This window comes from Ambystoma mexicanum, chromosome 7p (assembly GCF_040938575.1).
Source record: "Ambystoma mexicanum isolate Mex_15411 chromosome 7p, UKY_AmexF1_1, whole genome shotgun sequence".
In the NCBI taxonomy this organism is placed as follows: domain Eukaryota; kingdom Metazoa; phylum Chordata; class Amphibia; order Caudata; family Ambystomatidae; genus Ambystoma; species Ambystoma mexicanum.
In genome coordinates, this window is record NC_090939.1 from 952,891,389 (window position 1) to 952,915,868 (window position 24,480).

Consider the following 24,480-nt stretch of genomic DNA (forward strand, 5'->3'; position numbering starts at 1 on the left):
ACCGGGTGTGGTTTAAATAGCCTCCTGTAGTGCTTAGGTGTCTCCTTCCACAGCCACGCCTTGGTAAGAAAAGAGTTCCTGCTTTCCAGAAGAGTTCCAGTGTTCTGAATCTAGGGAGTGGCTCCTGCCCCACCCAACAGGAAAAGTAGTTCCAAACAGAAGAGGATCAGAGGCTCAGCTGGCAGGCAAGTAAGCAGCATGGTCTGCTGCAGGTAAGTCCACCCAAGCATTATGAGCCCGGCGCTTCCAGCGCTGGGACTGGGCATATTTATGAGCCTGGTGCCACTGGCACCAGGACTGGGTCCAAAAGGTCCCAATTGGGACTGGTTGGCCCTCGGAACCTGAGTTATGGATCTGCTTCCAAGGGAGTTGGGAAAACCCTGACCTTTTGGAAGCAGAGATCATGACACTCCGGTCTTAGTTTGTATAAGTGGTTTTGGTTATTAGAGGGCTCTAATTTGTTCTTATCGCTCCTTCTACCCTTGGTGTCATCGCATTCATAGGAGCTTTTCAATCCTGTGCTCTTATTTACGTTTGTGCTCTTTCTTACCCAATCTTTGCTAGATTGTTCAATCATAGCATTAAGCAGATGTTGTTGCTTTTTTTCCAAATCATTTTTCTTCTCAATTTGCATTCTTTTTTCATGCAGAGTTTGATAGGTCAGAGCCAAAGCTTCTAGACTTTCCGGTGATTTGTTTTCCTTGTTTCCAGGATCTTCACAGTACTCCATTGACTCTTGTGAGCTTTCATTCTCATATACTGATAAGAGTAGTAGGGATTCTTGGCCATTTGACTCATTTAAGGAGTTTTCTAAGGTACTCTCTAGTTCCACATCTTTGATATGTTCTCGATCCTGTTTTTTTGTTTGTAGTGGCTCATCCTTTTTTTTCGTTATCTGCACTTGTTGAATAGGATTCGTTGTCTCTTGTCCTATAGGCCTTAGATTTCTGATAAACTGCAGTGTTCCTTCAAATGTCGATCGTTTTTGGTTTGGCAAGTTTTTAGGCTTTTTGTCTAATTTTTCCACGACTTCTTTCTGTCTTTTTTGTAGTTTTTCTGAGTCGTCCTTTGATTTGTTAACCTTGTCTGGTCGTTTTGATTCTTTTGTATTTTCAATGGAGAATAAAGGATAAATACCATTATGCTGATTTTGGCCGTCATTATGTTGTGTAGCCGGTACCATTGACCCGTTGTTCAAGGCCTCTTCCAAGTTTCTTTCATTTCTTCGATTGCCTATTGGCAGATTTCGACTGTCTATTTGATCTATCACACAAGTGCTTGCTTTTTCAGTTTTTCTACTCCGAAAGTCTGTCACAATTACCCTTCTTTGTTCCTCGCATGGCCTTGGGTTTGTGTCTAGTGTTTCTGTTAGAGTGCTTTTGTTCTCCGATTGGACGTAGTCTTTTTGGCTCTCTGATTTAAGTAGCTTGATGGTGTCACTGTTACAGTGCAAGAAAGCTCTCTTATCTTGCTGAGCCTCTTCAATTAGGTCACTTAGAGTGTTGATTATGCCATTTTCTGACTCTTTTTCTCGTGTCTTTCTTTCTTTTTCGACCTCTAACTGTTTTTCCACCTTAGTTAATTTGGTTTGGATTTGTGCCAATATATGGGCTTGATCCTTACAGTTTTCGTGTAGTGCCTCATAAAGCTTTAAATATGGAGCAAGAGCTATCGTCATCATTGACCCTACAGCAGCTTGCATGTTTGCACAAATATCTATTAATGGCCATGCATTTTGTGATGGAGCTTGTTCTCTTCCAAAATCGTTTTTTTAAAATTCCACACTGTTTGGGCTTGGCACGATGTGTTCTTCGTCATCCGGCTGTGTGGCCGAAGTCATGCTGCTACTTATTTCTTGAGGTACATCTTCATTAGATATTCGTGTGGGTGGTAGAAAGACATCGTCTTGCAGTTCTGACGTGATTTTTTTGTTCACTTCCTCTTCTACAATCATAGCACTTTTGTTTTCATTTTTATTCCTTTTTTCCAGGACCATAAAAGCAGTAGATTTATTTACTTCCGCCTCCCCATATTGCCTTTTTGTTCGAATGGTCTGTGGAGTTGAGGTGCTTATTGGTTCATTTATGGATATTTTTTGGGCTTCATCCAATTTTTCAGATTGTTTCTGTTGGTCAGAAGCTGCATTTTTTGCGGGAACTTTTTTAATTCCTTCGGTCTCTGTAATCATTTCGCCAGTAAGTATTTTGCTGGAGCCGCTTTTGTCTAATTCTGGCTGTTCGCCCTGAGACATTGTTTGCTCACATCGGCCAGACGCTAGAAGAAGGTCATGGTCTGATATTTCCATTTCAATTTGCTGCTGTTTGGAGTCCATATTCCTAGATACCATGGTATGATCTTTCTGAGAGGAGAGTAAGTCTTTCTTTTTGAAGTGCCATCTTATGGTTTTTATTCCTGAGAGGGACGAGGCGCGCGGTTTAAGTTTCCGAATGGGAACTTATTTCAGAGGTCGACCTGCCCCATTGATTAGGTTTGTTTTTGCATTTGTTTTTTCTTGTGTCACGAGATTAGGTGATTTTTGTGTGTTACATTGTGCGAGACTCTTTTCCAGCACACACATTGTTTCTTTGTTGTGGGAGGACAATAGGTTTGATTTGTCCTTCTCACACAATTTCCGTGCATTTTGTTTTACTGCTGTACTTTATATTTTTGTAGCTTGGGGGCTTTCCATGCCGTCCAAACATACTGCTGCTTCAATACTCTCATATAGAATACTTGGTATAAATGTTTTGGTACTTTGACTTTTTTGTTGATTTTATTGTTAATTTTGTGCTTTATTGCAAAGAGGCTTCTTCCTGTGGAAGACAGAAGCCTTCGTTCCTTGCTAGCTCCCTCGCAGACACCACCCCTCTCTCGGGCAGCGAGTCTCCAGTTTGCGCTCGCTCCCCTTTACTTCGCTCGGCTCCGCGTACTTTGTCTGACTCTGCTGTCATGACTTCATCACCATGCGCATGCGCATCTCCACTGGCCCCGTCGCATACCACAAACTGCGACCCAACCTGACTGATAGAGGAGCTGCGCAACGGTGAGAAGTGAAATTTATCCAGGCCGGGTGAGGAGTTTACCAGGGGGTTGAAAAGGGAGGGGTGGGTTAGAGGGGGATCGGGGAGGCAGCGGTTTTGTTTGTGTGGAACATACCGTCAGTGGGGGGTACGGGTGCAGCAAGAAGCAGAGAGCATGGCTTACCTAGATCTTGCGCGCCACTCATTACTTCACTTTCGTCCCCCATTGTACCCCCGGCACCGGGCAATTTCGAGCGACTACGGATATTAGGTACCTGAGTGCTTACTGCGTCGCCGAAGTTCACGGTCGATGTAGAGTCCATGTTGAGCCTCTAGCTCCACACTGCGCCAAACAGCCGCACAACAGCCTGTGGGCTTGTCTCCAACGGGCTTAACGCTGCAAGGGAGGTAGCCCCTGTCCTTTCAAGGAGCCCGGAATCAAGTGATGAGATCACGTGCAGCTGTTGCCACGCCTCCTCCAGGAAGCGCGTTAGTACGGCGGTGCCAGCAAGAGCCTGGATCAGCTCGCAATGCCGGATCAATAGGTAGGTAGAAGCAGCTTCTGCTCAGACGAAGAATACTTTTTGCAATGAGTAGCACAGACTGGGCGGGCGGCAGCCTCTGTCCTTTCAAGGAGCCCGGAATCACGTGATGAGATCACGTGCAGCTGTTGCCACGCCTCCTCCAGGAAGCGCGTTAGTACGGCAGTGCCGGCAAGAGCCTGGATCAGTTCGCAATGCCGGATCAATAGGTAGGTAGAAGCAGCTTCTGCTCAGACGAAGAATACTTTTTGCAATGAGTAGCATACACTGGGCGGGCGGCAGCCTCTGCCCTTTCAAGGAGCCCGGAATCACGTGATGAGATCACGTGCAGCTGTTGCCACGCCTCCTCCAGGAAGCACGTTAGTACGGCGGTGCCAGCAAGAGCCTGGATCAGCTCGCAATGCCGGATCAATAGGTAGGTAGAAGCAGCTTCTGCTCAGACGAAGAATACTTTTTGCAATGAGTAGCATACACTGGGCGGGCGGCAGCCTCTGTCCTTTCAAGGAGCCTGGAATCACGTGATGAGATCACGTGCAGCTGTTGCCACGCCTCCTCCAGGGAGCGCGTTAGTACGGCGGTGCCGGCAAGAGCCTGGATCAGCTCGCAATGCCGGATCAATAGGTAGGTAGAAGCAGCTTCTGCTCAGACGAAGAATACTTTTTGCAATGAGTGGCACTCAAAGAGAGATGTACCACAACAGGTTTGTAGGTCATATAGCTTACAAATGAAAACCACTGATAAAGGTTTCATAGCAAGGGTTACAAAAGGTTGCTGGTGTACTCAGCAGGCCACTTAACCGACTTGCAACAGGAGATCCATCCTGGTGGGGATTAGATCCTCCTGTCCCTTACTCTGGGCGGACGAGTGTTAGGGAGACTTCTCACACAAGTGCTTTATTCCCTCTACCTTAGAGTCCTCCAGCTCTTTTGCTATATTTTGGGGCTTTGAACTTTTCATTTTCAATGTGTTTTACTTTTGTGTTCTTTGGTTATGGAGTTTTAAAATAACTCCAGTGGCATCATCTTTTTCTGTGTGTCACACAGCACCTTCAGTGCAGTGGCACAGGGATGTCTTTGAGACTTCCCAAGGTTTAAATACAGGGACGCCATGTAGGGGTTGGCAGAGGTCGCAGCTGCGACCTCTGAGGTCTCCCTTGCGACCTCTATGGTCACCCTTGCGACCTCTGGAAAAAAAAACGTGTTTTTGTTTTTTTTTGTAATGCAAGCTCATGGGCTGTGGCCAGCACCATGTGGCTCTTTAGTTCTGGAGTGGCTGGCTTTCTTGTTAAAGCCCCTTACAAAAAGAAGAAAAAGAAGAAAAGTAGTGACACAAGTCTAACACTTTCAGCACTGACCCTAAATAAGAAAGATTAGGAATATCAAATAATGTGTCTTTCTGGAATTCTATACAATAATTGCTAGACTCTTTAAAGGTTTATTTCAGGCACACTTCAGGGGGTGAGTCACTGATTTAGTCTGTTCTTAAATGCCTCAACTCAGCCTTTCATCCTTCTGAGGTCGATAAAAGAGTACCAACACCGGTTGGGTGATATTGGGTGTATATTTTTTCTATATAAAGCGCTTAAGCGTAAGTGCTATATAATAACACATCATTATCATTTGGTCATGGACATCTGCTTGCATTCACAGTAATTTGGTAATATGGGCCTATACACACTGATCTTAACAATACATATGGCAATCTATTCTTGTATGAAATGTACATCACATTATAGTGATATCGTAACCATATTTTTTGTAGTGTACAATGCTATGTGTTTTGTCAACGGGTGAAAGGTCGCATTCCATCGCATCCCGTGATATCACATCGGGGTGGGGTCAAAGGACACCACTTCCTGTGATGTCACCAGGGGTCAAGGGTCGTGTGATGTCACTTCCACTACCCCTGGCATTTTGGTGAAATGACGTCCCTGTTTAAATACCTTCTCTGGGACTGACTACTGTCTCCCAGAGCATGTTAAGTTAAATTGGCTTTACTAGTCTTTTTAAATAATGTACTGACCCAGCACACACTATCTTCCTATAGAGGATGGAGGGGTTGCCTAGCTTCCCCTGAGTCAAAACACTCATGTAACAGTCAAATGTTACCTTTTCCTACTTTAAATGGCTGGTGGCAGTGGTTTAGATCAACTAAGATGATTTTTTCCGACCGCTAAAAACGGTAGCTAAAAATCGGGTCAGCCATGTTTTTCAATATGACGGCCAAGACCTATCTGTAAAAACAGACTACGGTCATCTTCTTTCGCCATTTCTTTTAGGAAAAGTCCTTCTTGTGTTTGTCTCTACGCGCCAAACCAGGTTTGGTCCCTTTGTTGGCCTTTGGTGGGCTTCAGTGCTGAAGCCCTCCTCTGGCACCTGAGTGTCTGGGGTGGACAGGATGTGAGAGAGGTGCCCGAGACTCCCTGTGCTAGGAGACTGAATGCACTCTGGCGTGATTGGCAGGCTGACTGTCCAGCAAGGACAGCCACCCTGCTGTGTGAGTGACAGCCAGGCTGGAATGAATGGGGGAAAACTGTTTAAAAGCAATTTGAATTGCTGGTTGTAGTTAACTGAAACCCTTTGCCCTGCCTATGAATGTATTTGGGCTGTCTATTCTTATAACCTTGTCTTTCTACCCCTTTATTAAGTATCTGAAGTGCAATTTTGCTCCCACTTCAGGGGAGCTAAACTTGTTCATTTACTTACAGGTTGTATTTTTGTGGTTTATTAGTGTGTGATATTGAGCTGCTTGTGCTAGTGTAATGTTTCAAACTGACTCAGTAAATACATGTATATTCTTTTACCAAGAAACCTTGAGTAAGTGTGTGTTTGAATGACTGTATTAGTTGGTCCTTTGTGTAACTTGTTCTACTGCTCATTTAAACTCTTGAGGTAAGTCTGACTGCTCAGCCATCACTACCACTTTACTTTGTAGTACAGGCTTGTACCAAAGGTGAAATTGTGCTTACACTTGTAGTCTTAATTGCATGTAGTGTTCCCAAAGGGTACTGCAGGTGATTCTGCCTAACAGGTGCGAAACATGTGGAATGGTAAACAACAAGCGAAAATATGGGCTTTACTAGGGATGTACCAAAGTAAAATCCTCGCAATGCCCATACGCGTGCTAAACACACGTTTTCATGGAATTGAACAGGGCTTGCCGGCGCGCGGTAAAATACATGCAAATCCTGAAACACGTACACCACGCGATAGCTGGCAGATATGTCAACGCGCACAAAAACTAATGCATAAAAAGCCTGTGCGATCAACAAACATGCGTATACAGCTACGATGAATGTACCATTTGTCGCAGCAGTGATATTGGGACACCGCAGGAGGAGGAGGATGGCCAGGGACCGGATTTTTAAACCTAGGACCAGCCTTTTTGGGATGCCTGATGACCAGGTCTATGGCAGGTATAGTTTTCCACCTCATATCATATTAGACCTGGTCACGGAGTGGGAGAATGACCTTAAATCACCGACCCTGTGCTTCCAAGCACTGAGCCCCTACACCAGGTGTTGGCAATAATGACTACACAACCCTCAGTCTGCTGGCACATCTGCATGCCCTGAACACCTGCAGAAAGGTAAGCCGTGGTCCAGAATTTTTATGGGTGGCGCACTTCCCTAGAGTGCTTCGTGCCATTTATTGCACCCACATATGTCCACCTAGGGCGACAGAGCACATGTATCGCAATTGCAAACACTGGCATTTGGGAGGATAGCTCAGTGGCAACATGCTCGCCTTGGAAGCAAGACAACATGCAGCAACACAGGTTTGATCCCTGGGTCCGCGCTTAGAAACCTCTGGGTATTAAGCGCGTTATAAATAACCCATCATATCATATCAACGTGCAGGTTGTATGTGATGCCAAGGGTACCATTACATCTGTATATGGAAATTATCCAGGGTCCCCCCATGATAGTTTCATATTCAGAATGTCACCCCTACACCGGGCCCTGGAAGCTGGGAGGCATGGCAGCACATGGCTCATTGGTGAGTATACATGCCTGTGCACATGCATGCATGTCACACACACACACACAAATACACACCAATGACAAACTTCTCGCCCATACAGAGGACAGTGCCTACCCTCTGTGCACCTACATGATGACCCAAATACGGAACCCTGCCACACCACCCGAGGGAAGATACAACACAGCCCATATTGCAACTCAGTGTAACGCTCACCTGGTTCCCACGGGGGCGCTGGTCTAGTCTGGATTGCTGTGGCCTCTTCTAGCGTGATGCGCAGGACCCGGAACACCGATTGGACAGGACCTCCAAATCGTGCTTGCCTGGCCCGTAGGAATATCCTTCTGCAGATGAGAAAGGGGATTAACAGTCTGCAGAATAGTGTGCGTGCTCCCCCCTTTCCCCCTTCGTTCCTCTCTAACTTCCTCCAAACCCCGGTTTAAGCTCACCTTATGGTTTGGAAGGATGAACTCTCCATCCTGCTTCTGGTGCAGGGACGCGCGTTCGTCCAGTTACTTCACTGGTTTTCAGAATGGCGCTGGCAAAATCCACTTGACTTTCCTGAGCGATGCGCCGCAAGTATGAAAGTTCAAAGTTCAAGTGAGGCCCCCTTTATGTTGTCTTTCTAACCTGTGATCTGTCCTTTATTTCAGGTGCAGAATGAAGGCGATGTGTCGAGGGGTTAAACTGCCGAGGTGAGTAGTGATGAGGGCGATCCCTCTAAATGTCCTTATCATTCCCCAGAAATGTCTCTTGTCCTTTCCCCATAGGGGCCGGGGTACGGTACCTGCCAACGGGGCGGCGCCGACCCGAAATGTGGAAGAAAGGCCGGTAAGTATTATGGCTGTTAATCAGGCTTTCCTTCTGTGTTCCTTCTGCTCACCTTTTGTTTCTTCCTCTCTCCCCTAGGTGCAGAGATGTGGCATCCGATGCTGACAGCCGCGATGGAGCCGGGAGATGTCTCGAGGACAGGTGAGTGAAGCGTGGCGCTGCAGCGAGCAACGGGATGCTTTTAAATGGAAGTCTTTCTTCAGGGATGCTGGCGAGAAGATTCCGGATGCAGGTAAGAAGTTTGAAATAGTCCTTGGTTTTCACCTTTCTCTTCTCTTCCTTCCTTGCAGATCTTCCAGGTTCGAGGCGGGCGTGGCTGGAGTCCAGGAGCAGGAGCAGACACGGTGAGCGTTAAGCTGCAGGAAGCAGAACAACGCGAAGCATGAGCTGCTGTCTGGGAGTGGCTTAAATAGCCCCCAGAGAAGTCCCAGGTATGTATCCTTCCCCAACTAGGTATGTATCCTTCCCTGGCCACGCCCGAGTGAAAAAATAGTCCCTATGAAAAAATAGTCCCTTTCAGGTCTCAGGGAGGCCTGAAGCGTGCAGCATGGTCTGCATCAGGTAAGTGCACAAAACACCTCCCTTTATGAGCATGGCGCCAAAGGCGCCAGGACTGAGTCCAAAGAGCCCCTATAAGGGGCCGCTGGGCTTTTACCCGAGGGCATGATGCCTGCTTCCGGGGGTGCTGGGCCTGGCCTGGTGCTCCGGGGGTAGGCATCATGACAGCACTCCCCCCCAAGGCCCCTCCCAAGGTCGTTCCTTCTGGAGGTTTCGGTTTGTTTGGGAAATTCCGATGGAAACTTTTTACCAGCCGAGGTGCATGTACGTGATCACTGGGTTCCCAAGACCTTTCCTGAGGCCCGTACCCTTTCCAATCAATTAGATAGAAAAGTTTTGATTTTGAGATCTTAGAATCCAAAATGTTCTTCACCTCGAATTCAGGCTCCCCATCTATCTGAATCGGTTCTGGTGGCTTTGTTAATCTGGTTCCTGGGTGCACTGGTTTTAAAAGTGACACATGAAAAACGGGGTGAATCCACATGTTAGCTGGTAGATCGAGCTTGACTGCCACTGGGTTGATTATAGCTTTGATCGAGTAAGGGCCTAAATACCTTGGATTAAAAGTTTGAGGCCCCTTGAGTGATAGGTGTTTGGTAGCCAACCATACTTGATCCCCTATTTGGTATGGAGGCGCCTCTCTTCGATGCAGATCCGCATTCTTTTTGTATTTCCCTTTCGCATGTTGCAAATGTGCAGTTGCATCCTTGAAGGCTTGAGTAATCGTAGAATGCAAATGGTCCACTGCGGGCATTTCAAGGCTCAGAGGTGAGTCCAAGTCTGAAGTACGAGGGTGACGTCCATATAGGGTATAAAAGGGGCTCTGACCAGTTCCAGAGTGTATCGAGTTATTGTATGCATATTCAGCCACCCATAAAATGTCCTTCCAATTACCCTCCGATTGGTGCAACATACATCGTAGATATTGTTCAAGGGTCTGGTTCGTTCTCTCCATCTGACCATCGGTCTGTGGGTGGTGGCTGGACGAGAGTCTTACGTCGATTTGTGCCAGTTGACAACACTTTTTCCAAAAATGAGAAATAAACTGGCTTCCCCGATCGGAGACTAGTATGGACGGGAATCCATGCAAACGGATGATATTTTCGAGGAATTCCTTGGCAAGAACAAAGGCTGAAGGTAATCCTTTCAACGGAATAAAGTGGGCCATTTTGGAAAATAAATCCACCACGACCAGAATAGTATTGTAACCATTACAAGAGGGCAGGTCCGTGATAAAATTTAGTGACAGGGTGTGCCAAGGTGCTGGTGGAATGTCTAAGGGCTGAAGTAGACCGGCGAGTCTTGTCTTTTGACCTTTGTTTTGGGCACAAACTCCACAGGACATCACGAAAGATTTAATATCCTTTCGCCAGGAAGGCCACCAGAATTGTCGTTTAACCTTTTCCTCTGTTTTGGCAATGCCAGGATGTCCTTCCATCAGGGTATCATGATGACGGGAAATAACCAGTTCTTGCAATTCCTTTTCTGGCAAAAATAAGCGTCCTTGAAAGTAAGGTAAGCCATCCTTGACTGAAAAGTTAGACCCCCTTTTGATCCAATCCTGCAAGGCTGAAGAGTCCAGGAATTGTTTCACTTGTGCTTGAATGTCTTCAAGGGTTTGTAAAGTGGTTATCCCCAAAATTCTTTGTTCGGGAATTATCGGCACAGGTTCTGAGTTTGTGTCTATTTCTTCCATTCCAATTCGGGATAGAGCGTCCGCCTTACCATTCTTATAGCCGGGGCGGTAGGTGATTACAAAATCGAACTCAGCAAAGAACAAAGGCCATCGGAGCTGTCGAGACGATTGAGCCTTGGCAGTTTTTAAATATTGTAAATTTCGGTGATCAGTGATCACGGCGATGGTATGCCGGGCGCCGAGGAGATAATGCCGCCAAGCCTTAAAGGCGGACTTAATGGCTAATAGTTCCTTATCGGTGATCGCATAATTTATCTCCGGCGGCGAGAACTTTCTGGACCAAAATGCTCCGGGTGCAGTTGGTTGGTTTCAGGGTCTCTCTGAGACAGGACAGCTCCCATGGCTAAGCTGGACGCGTCGGTTTCGACTATATATGGGAGAGCTAGCACACTATTCTGCAGACTGTTAATCCCCTTTCTCATCTGCAGAAGGATATTCCTACGGGCCAGGCAAGCACGATTTGGAGGTCCTGTCCAATCGGTGTTCCGGGTCCTGCGCATCACGCTAGAAGAAGCCACAGCAATCCAGACTAGACCAGCGCCCCCGTGGGAACCAGGTGAGCGTTACAGAACGCGAAGCCTTCCTACAAATTCCCACCCAGGCGCTATGGAAACTTCCGAAACTGACCAGTTGGACCAATTACTGGGGGAATTACGGGCCGAAGTACACGTCGCTCGTCAAGAGACTAGTGCCCTCAGGAGGGAAGTGATTGTAATAAAGGATAGAGCTGATGACCTGGCTAGACAGCTTTTGCAAGGTCAAGCTGGACAAACTCCTTTACCCGGTTCCGGGGGGAACCCCGCTCCTGTGGTAGCCAGTAACCCGGTGCAGATTAATCTACCTGGAAACATGCCGCTGGCCCCACCTGAACGCTTTGCTGGGGACCCCAAACGATTCGCCGTATTCATGAATCAGTGTCGTTTGCACTTCCTATGCATACCTGGGGCCTTCCCTAATGATCAGACCAAGGTAGCCTTTGTGTTGTCATATCTCAGCGGCTATGCTGCCGATTGGTCAGTCCCACTGGTAACTCAAGATGACCCGATTCTTCGTGATTTTCAAGGATTTCAAACAAGCATGGAAAGGTTATTTGCTCGACACTCCCAGGGACAGGCTCTGGATGACGAACTTCTATCTCTGCGACAGGGCAATCAAGACCTTCTATCCTACATTGCAACCTTCAATAGACTAATTGTGGAAACTGGTTGGCCAGAGGATAAAAGAATCACGTTATTCTATCGAGGTCTACGCGGAGAACTTAAAGATGTCCTGGCACAAGTGGTAAATCCGCCCCAAGAATGCACTGAATATATAGACTTAGTGGTCCAATTGGATCACAGGCTGCAAAACAGAAAAGCAGATCAGTCCAAGTTTGAAACCCGGGTGTTGGCCAAGACCCACGCTAACCCCAAGGGGGCTGATGGCTCGGAGCCTATGCAAATCGGAGGGGTTAAAGGACCCCTAACTCAAAAAGAACAGGAAAGAAGACGACAGATGCAATTATGCCTTTATTGTGGGTCCTCTGGACACTTTCTACGAGATTGCCCGGTTAAGCCGCCCAAGAAGGTGGTAGGAGCCGCTGATAAAATCCATGGAAACTCTGTATCGGGAAACGACCACGCCCGGCAAGCGTAGGGGTCCGCTTGCCGAGCTTGAAAACTTACTCTCAGACCTCACATTTCATTGTGCCAATGGTCCTCGTAGATCCGGAACAGCCTAAAGGGTTGGATGCTATAAAGGCATACATCGATAGCGGGGCTATAGGAAACTATGTGGATCGAGAATTGGTCTCTAGGATAAACCTCCCTCTGCATCCTAAAACCAACAAAGATGTCATCACCACAGTAGATGGAACCGAAATTGCCTCTGGACCGGTAACACATTCCACAGCTGTGGTGACACTTGTAGGTCCGGATGGCCATCGGGAGGCAGTTGTGTTTGATGTAATCAAGGCTCCACAGTTTCAGCTTATTCTCGGAATCCCTTGGTTAGAGACACATAATCCTCAAATTGATTGGCGAGCGAAGAGAATAACCTTCCCGGATTGTGCACAAACCTGCTACCCAGAAAATCCAAAGATTAATCTAGCATCAGTAACCTCTGTCCCCGTGCAACTACCTCCAGAGTACCAAGACTTTCAGGATGTCTTCCAAAAGGAACAGGCCAACACGTTACCTCCCCACAGATCGTACGATTGCCAAATCGATCTGGTGCCCGGTGCACAACCCCCTTGTAGCAGGATTTACGCCCTTACTGAACCAGAGAATCTGCATTTGAGACAATATTTAGATCAATACCTCGCCAATGGTTTCATTCGCCCGTCAAAGTCCCCGGCATCCTCAGCTTTGTTCTTCGTGCCTAAAAAAGAAGGCAACCTTAGAACTTGTATCGATTACCGCGCATTGAACCAGATAACTGTTAAAAATCGTTACCCTCTGCCTCTGATCCCTGAACTCCTTGACCAGGTGAAGGATGCTTGCGTATACACCAAGTTAGATCTCCGGGGGGCTTATCATCTGGTACGAGTAAAAGAAGGCGACGAATGGAAAACGGCCTTCCGTACAAAATATGGACTATTCGAATACCAGGTGATGTCTTTCGGGTTGTGCAACGCGCCTGCAGCCTTCCAATTCTTCATGAACGATGTCTTTCGGGAACTCATCGATGTCTGTGTTGTCGTGTATATCGATGACATTCTTGTGTACTCCTCTTCGGAATCTGATCACAGAAAGCATGTCAGGGCCGTCCTAGAGAAACTGTGCCAGCACAAACTGTTTGCCAAGCTGGAAAAATGTGTTTTCCATACCACCGAGGTTGAGTTTCTCGGATTCATCCTGACACCTAAAGGGGTCCAAATGGATTCACGGAAAGTGGATGCCATCCTCAAATGGCCATCACCTAGTTCGGTGAAAGGTGTCCAAAGCATGCTTGGTTTTGCCAACTTTTATCGCAGGTTTATCCCAGAGTTTTCACGTGTGGTGCAACCCATCACTGCACTCTTGCGAAAAAATAAACGTTTTGAATGGACCGAGGAAGCCGAACAGGCCTTTCAGGAGTTGAAAGCTAAGGTCACTTCGTTCCTCTCTAACTTCCTCCAAACCCCGGTTTAAGCTCACCTTATGGTTTGGAAGGATGAACTCTCCATCCTGCTTCTGGTGCAGGGGCGTGCGTTCGTCCAGTTACTTCACTGGTTTTCAGAATGGCGCTGGCAAAATCCACTTGACTTTCCTGAGCGATGCGCCGTAAGTATGAAAGTTCAAAGTTCAAGTGAGGCCCCCTTTATGTTGTCTTTCTAACCTGTGATCTGTCCTTTATTTCAGGTGCAGAATGAAGGCGATGCGTCGAGGGGTTAAACTGCCAAGGTCAGTAGTGATGAGGGCGATCCCTCTAAATGTCCTTATCATTCCCCAGAAATGTCTCTTGTCCTTTCCCCATAGGGGCCGGGGTACGGTACCTGCCAACGGGGCGGCGCCGACCCGAAATGTGGAAGAAAGGCCGGTAAGTATTATGCTGTTAATCAGGCTTTCCTTCTGTGTTCCTTCTGCTCACCTTTTGTTTCTTCCTCTCTCCCCTAGGTGCAGAGATGTGGCGTCCGATGCTGACAGCCGCAATGGAGCCGGGAGATGTCTCGAGGACAGGTGAGTGAAGTGTGGCGCTGCAGCGAGCAACGGGATGCTTTTAAATGGAAGTCTTTCTTCAGGGATGCTGGCGAGAAGATTCCGGATGCAGGTAAGAAGTTTGAAATAGTCCTTGGTTTTCACCTTTCTCTTCTCTTCCTTCCTTGCAGGTCTTCCAGGTTCGAGGCGGGCGTGGCTGGAGTCCAGGAGCAGGAGCAGACACGGTGAGCGTTAAGCTGCAGGAAGCAGAACAACGCGAAGCATGAGCTGCTGTCTGGGCGTGGCTTAAATAGCCTCCAAAGAAGTCCCAGGTATGTATCCTTCCCCAACTAGGTATGTATCCTTCCCTGGCCACGCCCGAGTGAAAAAATAGTCCCTATGAAAAAATAGTCCCTTTCAGGTCTCAGGGAGGCCTGTAGCGTGCAGCATGGTCTGCATCAGGTAAGTGCACAAAACACCTCCCTTTATGAGCCTGGCGCCAAAGGCGCCAGGACTGAGTCCAAAGAGCCCCTATAAGGGGCCGCTGGGCTTTTACCCGAGGGCATGATGCCTGCTTCCGGGGGTGCTGGGCCTGGCCTGGTGCTCCGGGGGTAGGCATCATGACACTCAGGGAACAGTGGAGCATACATTTGGACTGCTAAAAGTCATATTTCCGCTCCCTTGACCACTGTGGTGGTGAGTTGCTATATGCACCACCATTCATTAGTGTGCAGGATCATTGTGGCAGCATGTGTCCTGCACAATGTTGCAATACGGCGTGGCGTACCGGTGAACATGGTGGTGCCCCCACATCCACAACCACATGCACGCCGCTTGCGCATGGTAGGTAAAAGGGCATGTGGCGAGGCTGCCCATACCCAGCTTATGGCTACAATTTTCACTTATAATCCAACCCCTGTGGAGTGCACACAGCCCTGGCACATTCCAGGTGCCTTTCAATGATTACAAAGGGCCAATCATGTGGGCCCACCAAACCACCCTGAGAATGTGTCCTTGGAAGTCCAACATTGTGTGCATCCCTTAGAACTAAAACTAATTTCATTTTGTATTTCCATAAGAAACACATAGAAGAGGGACTATGCCACCATGCCAAACTAGACATCCAATCGCCAGTGTGTCACATAAACCGTCATATATGTCATGTTAAATAATCACCAAACTGTGCTATGGGATATAATGTAAAAGGAGACTGATAAATGGCCAGTACATAATACAGGTGTCTCAATGCGCTCAACGATGCATGGAACAAGTACAAAAATAACACCCGCTCATAGAGATCCATAATATTCTGTACAGGAACAGTAATTTCACACTAAACTATACCACACTATCAACAGTGCATGTAACAGTGAATCTGTCGGACAGGGATTCATCATATTTTCACAAGTGCATCAATATGCCATCATGCAGGGGCTGAGGACAGGGTGGAACAGACAGACACCGTACCTGCATGGTGCAATCAGAGGATCAAGTGCGCAGATGTTCAGAGGGATGTGGTATTCGGAGGGTGGTAACAAGTTCAGGGGTGGTTCAAGTGCAACCAGTCAGTGGATGCTTGGCTAAGTGCAGAGAGATGCAACTTGTTTCCCCAAGTGCAGTGATGATGACACTAGTCCACATCACGGAGGCAAAGGAGAAAAGGGGGGTAACAACACACCATCAAGGGAGACCACCTTCCATGCCACACAGGAAGCTGCTAAATGACTCTACATGTAATACAATTACCATTAACTCTTTTGCAGGGGACAGTGCCTACTCAATGTCATTATTCCGGTTGACACTGACCAGGAATCGGGGCACCCCAGGTGAGGCATGTTATAACGCAGCACACAAAGCCACTAGGGGCACAGTGGAGCACACATTCGGAGTGCTTAAGTCACGCTTCCGCTCCCTTGAACACTCAGATGGCGTATTGTTATATGCACCACCTGTAGTATGGAAAATCATTGTGGCATGTTGTGTCCTTCCTAATATTGCCACACGTCGTGGCATAGCAGTACAGGTGCAGGACTGGTTGCGCCCTCGTTCACAGGTGTCACACATTCCCTTAGCAGGCGAAAGGCTGCTGGGACTGAAAACATGTAGCCAAGTTACATAACTACTTCACATAAATTACATCCTGTGTGGAACACTACACTAAAGCCAAATCCGTGATAGCCTTAAATGATGAAATCCGGCAACCCCAGCTTGCCCATAACAACACCCTGAGTATGTGTGTCTTGGATTGGCAAACAGTGGATTCCCCATAACATTAAAAGTGCATTGCTACCTCGTCAAGCTCCTTGCCATGAAGTGCACAAACCACAGCCACAAAGTTTCCATGTCACAGGCCCAAGTATACAAACATTGCTAATTTAGCCCCTAGCACTATGTCTCCATTCCTTATGTTCCCTCAGTCGTATGCATCAAGTGCAACCACAAAAGTTCACTGAGGACCATGCAGTTCAACTACTTACACTGAACAAGTTCTAGTCACTGTTTGCACACTGAGCCTTTTCCCCTTCCCTCCTTTTCATCCTTGATGCACCACCTTTGCCTTGTCCCCCCATGTGCTCGGCTATCCTTCACCGATCCCCCTCCTATCACAGTCTTCCCTGCAACATCCGCCTCCTTGCTCTGATCCCCCACCAGTACTTCCACATCCACCTCATGACCAGAGGGCCCTGCTGACGCCCCGCTCTCCCTCAGCCTTTCAGCCTGTTGGTGGGCCCTAATTGCACTCAAACATCATTGATGCACCTGACTACACCCCATCTGCCATGCCATTGACCACTCAGTTTCAAGTTCACTTGAGTGCCACCTTGATGCCGGGTCCCTGTGCATCATTGCTGCTGGTGCTGCTCAACTCAACTTGTCTCTGCCATGTGTGTGCTGATTGCAAAGGGAAAATAACAAAATCTGTCCATCCACTATACCTGTTTTCCTTTCTTCCCCTCTCCCCTCTTCCCCATCTCAGCCCTATCCCTACCACTTACACCTACTTACCTCATCTCCACTATGTATCCCTTTTCAATGCTCTATTCCTCACCCCAGGCAGCATCATTCCCTTCCTCCAAATCCATCAATGGCCCTCATACCTACAACCCTTTTCCATGGCCCTCATAAACACCACCTCTGTAGTTTCTCTACCTACCTCAACCCCTACCACTCCCTGTGTGTCCTCCGGCCCCCATGCTCCATCATCACAGGACCCATTGCCTGCATCTCAGCCCCCCCCCCCTCAAGGCCATCACCAGCATCAATCTCCATGTTTTATTTCCCCTAGTCAACCCGCACCCCTCTCCCTCCATGTGTCTAGATCTTCCAGCTCTGGGATGGCTTTCTACCACTTTAATACTATTTCAGTGCACTTAGTCTTTAGGCATCTCCCTCCACCTCACCTGTCATGGCTGCCACCAACTCAGCCAGCTGCCCCATAATTATTTTTTAAATAGGGATTTTGGGTGTTCATATCCAACTTTACACATAATAAACGAGAATACCAATCAAGATAAAATGACACTGTCACACTTTTCATAATACCTACCAAAGCAACTTCAATCTAAACCGAAAAACAGATAAGAGTAAAAACATATCAAAAGACCATCAGTAGTTCAACAAATATTCAATAAGCACTGTTATTCCCTATCAGTGTCTACAATTCACCATCTGATTTGGACCAAACCTGCATAATGCAGAACCTTGACGCCCAAGATGGTCACTGTGGTTTCCTCCCCACTAGACATTATGTTGAAGAGGTCCCCCATAACTAAGTAGTCAGTTTTGTGAACGAATTGGCCTAGCCACAGCATTCTCTGAATCTGCAGTGAGGAGCAAGCCACCAGAATGTGCTCTCTTGTCTGGACCACCTCTTTATTGTTACATAAGCAACACCCTTCAACATCCTTCAGTTCCCCCGTCGACCGACGACCTGATGGCACATATTTCTTCTGTGAGGAGTACATTTAATCTATACCTCAGAAACTTGTGTCGCCAATAACCATTAGGCAACATTTTTAGATATTTTGGAATTGCCCCCAAGGGTTTATCATGGAGGGAAAGGCTATTATAACGCTTTGAGAATCTCATATTAGATATGGTACACATCCAATCATAGTCAAGCAGTCTTTTTCTTGACTGACATAAGGTTGCAAACTAGATCGCCTGTTGTTTCTTCACAACTACACAAAAGCTGGTCAGCTCTTTTTTTAAAGTTTAGCAATGGGCCAAAAGATGGAATCTTCATAATCTCAGCGAGATCAGAGTGTAGAGTCCCTTATGGTGGAACCAACAATTTCCTATATAGCATTAGGATTCTCCACTCCATTTGAGAGCCCAACCATGTTAAACCCAACTTGAACCATAACGTGTCAATCGAAACGCAGTTGGGAAGGTTCAAAGCCCTTTTCCACACTCTAGACTCTACTTGTCAAAATTCTAAGACCTAGTTTTCATGCCAATCTCCATGCCATATTGCAATTTTGGAATTACTTTCATCTTATAACATTTTAGTAGAGGGCATATCAAAAAACAAGAGTCTAGAACTGATTTTCCACATTTTAGCAGAGAGTTGCGTTGCCTTGGACATTATACATGATGTTACAATGCCCACGTTATCGACTGTTTCTAGTCCAATTCCAAGGTAGACAAAACCTCAAGACGGATTTACCCTTGAATTGCCAATGGACCAACTATTGCTTATTCGTTTGTTAACATTATAGTGAAACCTAATGATGCTTGTTTTGTTATCGTTGATTCTGAATTAATTCCTACTTGAATACTCCCAGAACAACTCAAGCTGCCCCTGCAAGCCCACTGGGGTTCAATCAAGAAGGAAGACCTCATTGGCCTACTTGAGGTAGGGAACTGTCAGAGTTGATATCCTAGGAGGAGCAAAGCAAGATTTAGCCAAATATTCTTCCAGGTATGCCAGATAAAGGTTGAACAGGCAGGAAGCCAATACGTATCCCTGGAGGAAACCTCTTTTTGATTCAAGTGCTCTGTCAGGTCTGCCTGCCAGTTCAAATGAACTTGAAGAAAGGTGGAATCATACAAGTGAGCTAAAATTGCAAGGAGAGCAGGTAGAATCAGTCAATCCCTCAGCTTTTGCCACAGTAAATTGCGGTTTATGCAGTCACATGCCTGAGAGTAATCAATGGCTGTGATGTAAACTGGAAGGCTGCCAAACCTCATTCATTCCTCCTTCATGCATTTGACTACAAAACCATTCAGGTCAGTCCCTATTCCTCTCCGGATCCCTGTTTGGAACTTTTGCAAGCGACCAGTCGAGGACACTCATCTGCCCAGCCACTGTACCTGTTTACCTCCCATCCCCTCTCCCCTTTCCCCTCTTCCTCGTCCCATCCCTACCCCTGCCGCTTACACCTACTTACCTCATCTCCACTATGTATCCCTCTTCAATGTTCTGTTCCTCTCCGCAGTCACCATCATGCCCTTCCTCCAAATCCATCAACCCCCTCATGACTTCTGAAGCAACTTGTACCACTTAAAATCCCCCAGCCTCCTTCACATCATAGCAGTGGGGGGACATCCCCCAAGCATCTCTTATCCTATCTGGGTGTGGTCTGGCCTATCTACTATCCTGCTGCTCAAGGCGGTTGTGACCATACCGCCTGATGCCACCACCACTGTCTCCACTATGGTGAATGAAGCCTCACTCCTCCTCTGCAGCTCTGCCACCACCTCTGTCAGGGTTGGACCGGTTCGACTGTCATCTGTGCCCACATCAGTTGATGAAACCATGCCCATTTTGAGAAACCTGAGGGTATCCTCACTCCTACTCCCCCTGGCTCCTCTGCTCAGGTGGCCCAAGAAAGGCCTTTGCTCTTCGATCTCGACCCTGGGGTGGTAGAAGCGAAGGAGGATCACATGGGGGAGGGTCCTTGGGGATTGGGAGTGTGTCACCCACAGAAGAGACATGGTGTCTCCTTTTAAATATTAAAGGCCAGCCTAACCCTCCCCCAGCGTTAGTAGGCTATTGTAAGTCAGCTCCCCTCATTTTCCCATCTTTCATCTATGACAGTACTTGGACGAGGAAGAGGTGACTAAGAGTAGTGAACACCAAATCCCAATTTCACTGCTCTGGTACTGGGATGAGGAAGATGCCTGTAGAGTGCTATGAGAGCCAGGCATGTTGCTCTAATTATGGTCGGACAAGCCCAATTAAGACTGCACACCTGATACCTGTTAAGTGGTCTGCGTCCGCCCAGAGGCAGTGGAGTTGGTGGTGTGTGACTGACAGGGCGCGGCAGGCAGGCTAGTATCGCAGAGGCTGGCCTGCTGTCTGGGTAGCGAAGAAGAAGCAGCTGTAGCCGCAGAGGAGGAAGCCGGGACAGGTCAGTGACGGGGAGAGGCACTCCGAAGCCGGGGCGCTCCTAGCGGCTGCACACGTACATATTGAATACCCAACTATGAGAAACTTTGAAAGCTACTTAAATCATCTATATTGAATACTGAGCTATAAGAAACTTTGAAAACTACTTTAATCATGCGTATTGTTTACTGCACTATAAAGAAACTTGAAATCAAGCTGCACGTATACAAATTGAATACCGAACTGTGAGAAACTAGAAAAACGACTTAAATCATGCATATTGAATACCGAACTATAAGACATTTTGAAAGCAACTTATATCCTGCATATTGTATACTGAAATATAAGAAAACTTAAAAGCAAGCCAAACTATGCAGAGTGAAATATCAAACTGAGTAAAAAACTCAAAATTAAGTGCCTTGCATCCAGAATTGGATAAAATTGTATGGGCCAAGCGAATAGTGATTTACAGGAATAGTGCCCATTTGAAAGCAACCTGAGGAAGGAGTGCAAGTGTGAAAGAGTTCCACAGGAAAGAGCGGTCACGAAGTAAGACCACATTAAGTGAATGGTATGAACAAATGCAATGCGGCTACACCTAACGCCAAAAGGCCAGTAAAAACAGACCAAGTGAAGCTGACTATGTACACAGGGGCCAGGTTGAGCAACCTGTGATGGGTGGGCCATGTGGTCTGACAACTGCGCCTAGACCAGTGAGTCCTAAACTGTGAAAAACAAAACATTGTCAAATAAGCCAAGGAATAAGTGGCTGAGTTATCTTCTTGGGGAAGGGACCTGAGACTTGAGGCATTACTAATATTAACTTGAGGATGAAGCCTCAAGACCTGTTTCTTTTGAACTGTGTTGCTTGAAGAAGCTCAAAACTTTATGTTGAACACTATTTCTTTGATTATTGACATCCATACACTCCATTGAATATGTTGTCTGTGTCTTACTTCATGATGCCTTCACAACTGGTGTCAGATGGGGGATGCAGCTCAAACGATACATGTTAGGTGGACCCTAAAATTTGAAAGGCTAAATGCCAGAGCCTCAAATCCTTCAATATCTACTAAAGGCTCTATTAGGTTTGTCATCTGTATTAGTAGGCATGAAACAATTCCTCCAGGTGTCATGAAACCACGCTACCGCCCCCTCTGGACATCCTGGTCTATACGGTAAAGTACCAGAATGGCTCCGCACCTCTAAGAAACGCGGGCAGCTTGAGTCAACAAAGAAGAAGCACTCCAAACCTCAACAGGTGAGCCCACAAACATGCTGTGGTAGTTGTGACAGTTTGACACGCCCACTTCCTAACGAAGCATCAGAGATGGATCCTACTGTTCAGGATCTTTTACGAGGAATGCAGGAACTCTCTACAGAGATACAAAATCTTAAGGCAGAAAATGCAGCTTTGAAACAACTCGTATTGTCCCGGGCCTCTGCCTATCAGGACAGTGCTTCAAAGGGTGGAGTAGTGGATAAATATGATGGTTCCCACAAGATGCTTTGCTCTTTCCTGGATTCATGTCTGGTACACTTCACCTTTAAGCCATATTACTTTTCCACTCCCAGAGCTAAGGTGGGATTTGTCATAGCCCACCTCACCGGCAATGCTCTGGCCTGGGCTACACCATTGGTCTCTGCAGGGGATGCCTTGTTGGACAATTATGATGGGTTCATTAAAGCTTTTAAGGAGATGTTTGACTGCCCAGACCAGGTATATACTGCACAAGAAAGGTTACTGGAATTCCGATAAGGTTCCCAGGATATGTTGTCCTATGTTACCTGATTTAAACAGCTTGCTAAAGAAGCTGACTGGTCTACGGAGGCATGTGTTACTTTGTTCCGTCGTGGCCTGAATGAAGAAGTAAAAGACAAGCTGGCCAGAATAGCTCGTCTGGGTTCAGTCCAGGCCCTTATGGATTTATCCCTGCAAATTGATTTCAGAATACAAGAAAGAAAGGCGGAAAAGAAAAAACAAGGAAGTTCTCCTCCCAAGATATCTCCATTCGCTCCCATTACCATGGAAAACCCTCCTGCTGAGCTGGAACCTATGCAACTGGGGGCTAGGAGAGGCCCTATTTCAGCCCAGGAGAGAAACCGCAGATTTGACAGTGGGTTATGCATGCATTGTGCTTCAGACAAACACTTAGTCAGGAACTGCCCTATAGCACCACCAAGGTGTTCGGGAAACGCCAGCTCCCGATCCTGAATGGAGCCCAGCTTCGGAAGACCAAAGGCCGCTCCACCCTTCCGATCCAGGATCCTTCGTCGAGATGAAACCTGGTGATCCTCGGGGTTACCCTAACCCCTTCCATCAGAGCAACACAGACAGTTCTAGCTTTGGTAGATTGTGGCACTATGGGTATATTTATGGATGACGAGTGGGCATTAAAGCACAAATTTCCAAGAGAACCCAAGGATATCATACAGACAGTCGAAGGAATCAATGGCTCTCCCCTGTCTTCTGGACCAATCACCCAACAAACCAGGAAAATCATACTCTCGATTAACAACCATCAAGAAACCATACAGTTCGGCATCATAAGAGCCGCTCACTATCCAGTGGTCCTGGGCATGCCATGGTTAAAAAAACATAATCCATACATTAATTGGACTGCAGGTTCTCTGTTTTTAGGCTCTGAGTTTTGTTTATCGCACTGCCTTGCACCAGACACCAGACCAGTCATATCCAAGGAAGACATAAAAGCTAGCCATTCTCTTACCGTTTCCAATGTCAATCAGGTACCAGACATCTACCAGCAGTTCTCTGACGTCCTCTCCTCAGCATTGTGCAAACCCTGCCTCCACATAGACCAGAAGACTGTGTCATCGATACCGAGGAGAATGCGATAATTCCCTTCGGCAGAATGTTTATTCTTTCGGAACCCGAAAAGAAGGCCCTACGGGAATACTTGGATACCAACCTTGCTAATGGCACCATACGTCCTTCCAAGTCCCCCGCAGTGGCATCCTTATTTTTTGTACCAAAGAAAGACACCAAGGAGCTACGGACTTGTCTGGACTATAGGGGTCTGAATCCATGTACCCGGAAAGACAGATATCCCTTACCACTAATATCAGACATTCTGGAAGCACTTGGAGGCGCCGTAATATTTACCAAGTTAGACTTAAGAGGAAACTACCATTTGGTCTGAATAAAAGAGGGCGACGAATGGAAGACTGCCTTTTGAACGCCCTTTGGCCACTTCGAGTACCTGGTCATGCCATTTGGTCTTGCCAATGCCCCAGCTGTCTTCCAACATTTTATGGATCGGGTTTTTTCGGACATGCTGTTCCTCTTTGTTATCATATATCTGGATGACATTCTGGTGTATTCCAGTGACCCGACACAGCATCAAGAACACGTCACTGCCGTACTACAGCGACTAAGGGAACATCACTTGTTAGCCAAACCCGAAAAGTGCATATTCCATGTTTCAAGGGTATGTTACCTGGGATTTGTCTTGAACCCCCAAGGGGTGGCTATGGACCCAACTAAGATTGAAGCTATCACTTCCTGGCCAGTTCCCTGGTCTGTTAAACAAATCCAATGCTTCCTGGGGCTTGCACATTTCTACAGGAAATTCATTCCCTCTTTTTCAGCCATCGTTCAACCAATTGTATCCTTACTCAAAAAGAACGCCCCCTTCCTATGGACCTCTTCTCAAGAATCTGCCTTTCAGAAGCTAAAGAAGATGTTCACTCAAGGACCCATTCTGATACAACCTGACATTTTAAGACCCTTTCTGGTGGAAACAGACGCCTCAGAATATGCTATAGGTGCGGTTTTGAAACAACAAGCCAAAGATGGTCTAGAACATCCTGTGGCTTACCTATCCCAGACCATACCTCCATGTGAGACACACTATTCAGTCCTGGAAAAGGAATTGCTTGCCATTCGTCAAGCCTTTAAAAAC

At 46.9% G+C, this 24,480-nt stretch overlaps 1 protein-coding gene across 1 annotated transcript; it reads right to left on the bottom strand.

Annotated features, from left to right (window-relative positions):
- Nucleotides 1–346: 346 nt before the first annotated feature.
- On the bottom strand, nt 347–1,678 carry LOC138526019 (transcriptional regulator ATRX homolog). The gene has a single exon (XM_069636314.1). It carries the CDS (start codon nt 1,676–1,678, stop codon nt 347–349), a length of 1,332 nt encoding a protein of 443 aa, XP_069492415.1.
- Nucleotides 1,679–24,480: the final 22,802 nt, after the last annotated feature.

What these genes read in the sequence shown, in the direction of transcription:
- LOC138526019 (XM_069636314.1), bottom strand. Translation starts at nt 1,678, where the DNA reads ATGACGATAGCTCTTGCTCCATATTTAAAGCTTTATGAGGCACTACAC.